Raw genomic sequence first — 3,524 nt, forward strand, 5'->3', positions numbered from 1 at the left:
CCCCCAGCCATAGAAATCTTACGTCAACGACCTCGAGCCGTCACACCTGCGGCTGGATTTGGAGCGGGAGCACGAGCGTTTTGGAATGAGTCAACTGTGTGGATTTTAACATCTCTAAAGAATGACAAAGTTGCAACTATATCAGGTAAAGTGTCTTTCAGAAGTTCACTTTTACTCTTGGCCCAGCTGGAAGTTGACTTTGGCTCCAGTGAGGATAGTATTTCCTGAAAGTGAGAAACATAAGCGGCTGTGTTAAATCACTGAGCGAATCCGAGCTTCCATTATTAACTAACGTTGATGGTTACTTAATAACTCTCAGTCGGCGGTTTGTTTTGGCAGGAAAGTCTATAAAGTTCAAGGATCTTGTCTGTGGTGTGTGGGCTGAAGTGGCGAGCGCGGCACACATTTTCTATTGAATTTTTATTTAACAGCACGTTTCTTCCATTGGGACATTAAGTTGGGTTAGACTGCGGGGTTTACCGGGTGGCTAGGTTGTGTCTACAGAAGCCTCTGTGCGGAATGTCACATTTATCTGTCAGCCGCTCTCACGCTGTCCGAGCCCAGGTGCCAAATTCCTCGTCGGCTCCAGAAAGTAACTTGTTCATTCATTCCTCCTTAAACACTGTGAACTGCTCCAAAGTTTTTGTAGTTGACTGTTCGTGGTTAATGAACAGTTAAAATTTAATAAAAGAACATTTAACCTAATAAAATCGAAATTATGCTCAACTCTAAACCGGGTGTTGTGCTCTCCTGAACCAATCTCCATTTAAGAATTTGTCAATTAGAAATGCTCTTAGAAACTGTCACAGGTACACATCCATAATTCTGGGGCAAACTATATTTTAATAATTACTACTATTCCTCCTTCAATACGGCGGGGTGGCAATCCACCAAATGTCTTTACTCGGTTAAATGTAAGCTTTTATATCTGATTAGCTTGGTATTCCTGCAGGTATCTCTCCTGTGTACTGGGCGAGCGGAAGCGACAGTAATAACCCCAAAAAGTTGGAACTTTATCAAAATGAAGTGCCGTTTTGTGGATTATATACTAGCCGATTTAAAGACCGGCTACTAAAGATCCATATAATGTCTTCATATTTTATTTCAAATGTATTGGCTATTTCTGCGTCGTGAAACAAGGTTGCCTTTAACTGTTTTGAATGGAGGTTTGTATGACTTCTCTACCGTCATGCCAGATGATTTTTAACGGACTTATTCGACAGTTTGTAACGTTTGTCTTTAATTGCCGGTAATGTTTGAAGCACTTCGTTTGAATGTAACAAAGCAGACGCCTGTAGAGTGGCAGCTAGCCCACAGCAGAGTGTGTGTGTGTGTGTTTGTTGTGCACATGTGCCTGCTTGCCAGGGAGATGCCCCAAAGTAGGGCACTAAGGAGACTGTGCTAGTGGGTGTGGGCAGCAATCCGAGCTATTTCTGTTTGCCTTATTTGGTTATTTCCTGGCCAGGTATACACTGTAGCTATTGGACACACCCTGGTTGTGTTTACCTGGTGTGATTGTGTATCAGTTCTTGTGCTGTAAGGTTAAGACTGGATTGTTGCATCACTTCCGTGGGTTTACGATGTGTTGAGGAGATGGACTGATGGAAACCCCCACACCCCCCCCAGTCACATCCACCTGCCCAGCTCTCATCTTGTTTGTCAGCTGGTGGCCTGATCAGAATAGCATGTCATTGGTCAGCCACAGTCTTATGAAGTGTTGAGTCATCTTAAATATTTGTCTTCTTTATGTTTGAAGTATTCCTTGGTAAACGAGTTATTTCCTGCAGAACTTTAGGGACTCAGACTGCCATCAGAGGAGTAGGCTCAGATATACAAATAGGAATCATTGAAACACACAATTTAAAGATATTCAGTTACTAACAGAGAGACACAATTGAGTGTCATTTTTTGTTTTCAAAACTTTTGAAAATAACAGTTTTGTCTAAGAGTTATTTTTTCGATTAGTTTGCCTCTATTTTTCTTTATAAGAAATATATCGTTCATAAAATGTCAGCTCTTTTATTAGTGTCTATAAAACAGATCAAATTGCCCCTTTAATTTACCAGATGATGATTTTTTTTTAGTCAACAAAACTGATCTAAAACAATAAAACAAACAATCCTCTTTTTTCCCCAAAGGTTTTTTTGCTATCGATCTGTCTTTTCCAACTCACGGGGGCGCTACCGTGGTCTGGCCGTGACTTGGGAGGCAGCAGAACATACGCCCGCTGCACAGACAACGTGGAGTACCTCAATGGCAACATCTGCTGTATAAATTGTCCAGCTGGTAAGCCACGTGCAGCCACACTTGATTTAGTCCTCTGAGACCTAAGTTCTGTCAGCAGCGAGATGAAGCAGGCTGAGATTGATTGTGATTGGTTATTATTTAGTAAGACTGACAGGTTCAGCTGAAAGCTAAGTTGTTGTTGTTTTGTGTGTGTTAGGTACACGTATGACATCGCCCTGCACCAGAGCAGGAGAGCGAGGGACGTGTGAGGAATGCGATGATGGAACATACACTGAGCACACCAACAGTCTGAAGCAGTGTTTTAAGTGCACACAGTGTCGCTCAGGTAATTCTGCTTGACGGCTTCACACTATTGATTAGAATGACTGTGCAAGAAAAATCTATATTCAACCTTTTCAAAGTGCTCCGAGCGTAAACTCAGACTTAACAAGGCTTTTTGTGTGTGTTGCTTTCTCAGATCAGGAAATTGTAAGGGCATGTACGCACACTCATGATACTGAGTGTCAGTGCAAATCGGGACGATTTTGTGTTCCTCACGAAGCATGTGAGGTGTGCAAGAAATGTTCAAGGTGAGTCTTTGCAAAGCAAACGGACAACACACCTGACGCATGGTCCGTTTAAAGTGAGTGATGGGAGAGTAATCCTTTTTATTTCAGTATGTTCTTAAGTCAGCGTAAATCATTTTAATTCCTTCATGCTGTAAATGTCTCTTTTTGCCTGCCTTCAAACTAGGTGTGGAGAAGATGAAGAGATTGTGAGGAACTGCACCTCTACTAGCAACACTGAGTGCAAGAAAGTCCCATCCACATCTGACTATGCTTCAGGTACACGACTCAGTGGAAGCGAATGCCACCTGAAAAGCTTCTGCCATGACATGCATGGGTTTTTGTTACAATGAAAAAAAAATCCCATTTTCAGCCCAAAGTATAATGTTACATATATGTGAAGCTCCAACAGCAGAAAAGAAACAAAGTGTGACATTTATGGCCTTAATGGCTCAATGGGGGATTCATTCAGACTGTAAATGGTTTCTAGTTATGAATTTACCACTATATGGTTGTCAGTTATCTTAATACAGTTGTCTTCTTTTTTTATCAGCAAAGGCCTCGATGATTGTGCCATTAACACTGTTTGCTGTGGTTGCTGTGGTTGTTGCAATTGTGGGCCTTTTCGTGTTCAAGAGGTGTCGTAGAGCAACAGGTAGGTGGAAAGAGAATAAATAAATAAATATATGTAAATATAAATGTAAATATAAATGTAAATATATATATATATAT

General features: G+C 41.2%; 1 protein-coding gene across 1 annotated transcript; it reads left to right on the forward strand.

Moving 5' to 3' along the window:
• Positions 1 to 36: 36 nt before the first annotated feature.
• On the forward strand, positions 37 to 3,470 carry LOC118325990 (tumor necrosis factor receptor superfamily member 22-like). The gene is made up of 6 exons (XM_035658873.1): positions 37 to 145; positions 2,139 to 2,286; positions 2,444 to 2,572; positions 2,705 to 2,816; positions 2,980 to 3,071; positions 3,346 to 3,470. Exons 1-6 carry the CDS (start codon positions 122 to 124, stop codon positions 3,468 to 3,470), a joined length of 630 nt encoding a protein of 209 aa, XP_035514766.1. The 5' UTR covers positions 37 to 121.
• The last annotated feature ends 54 nt before the right edge of the window (positions 3,471 to 3,524 follow it).

Source organism: Morone saxatilis, unplaced genomic scaffold (genome assembly GCF_004916995.1).
Source record: "Morone saxatilis isolate NCDOM2014 unplaced genomic scaffold, NCSU_SB_2.0 Contig16, whole genome shotgun sequence".
Lineage (NCBI taxonomy): Eukaryota > Metazoa > Chordata > Actinopteri > Moronidae > Morone > Morone saxatilis.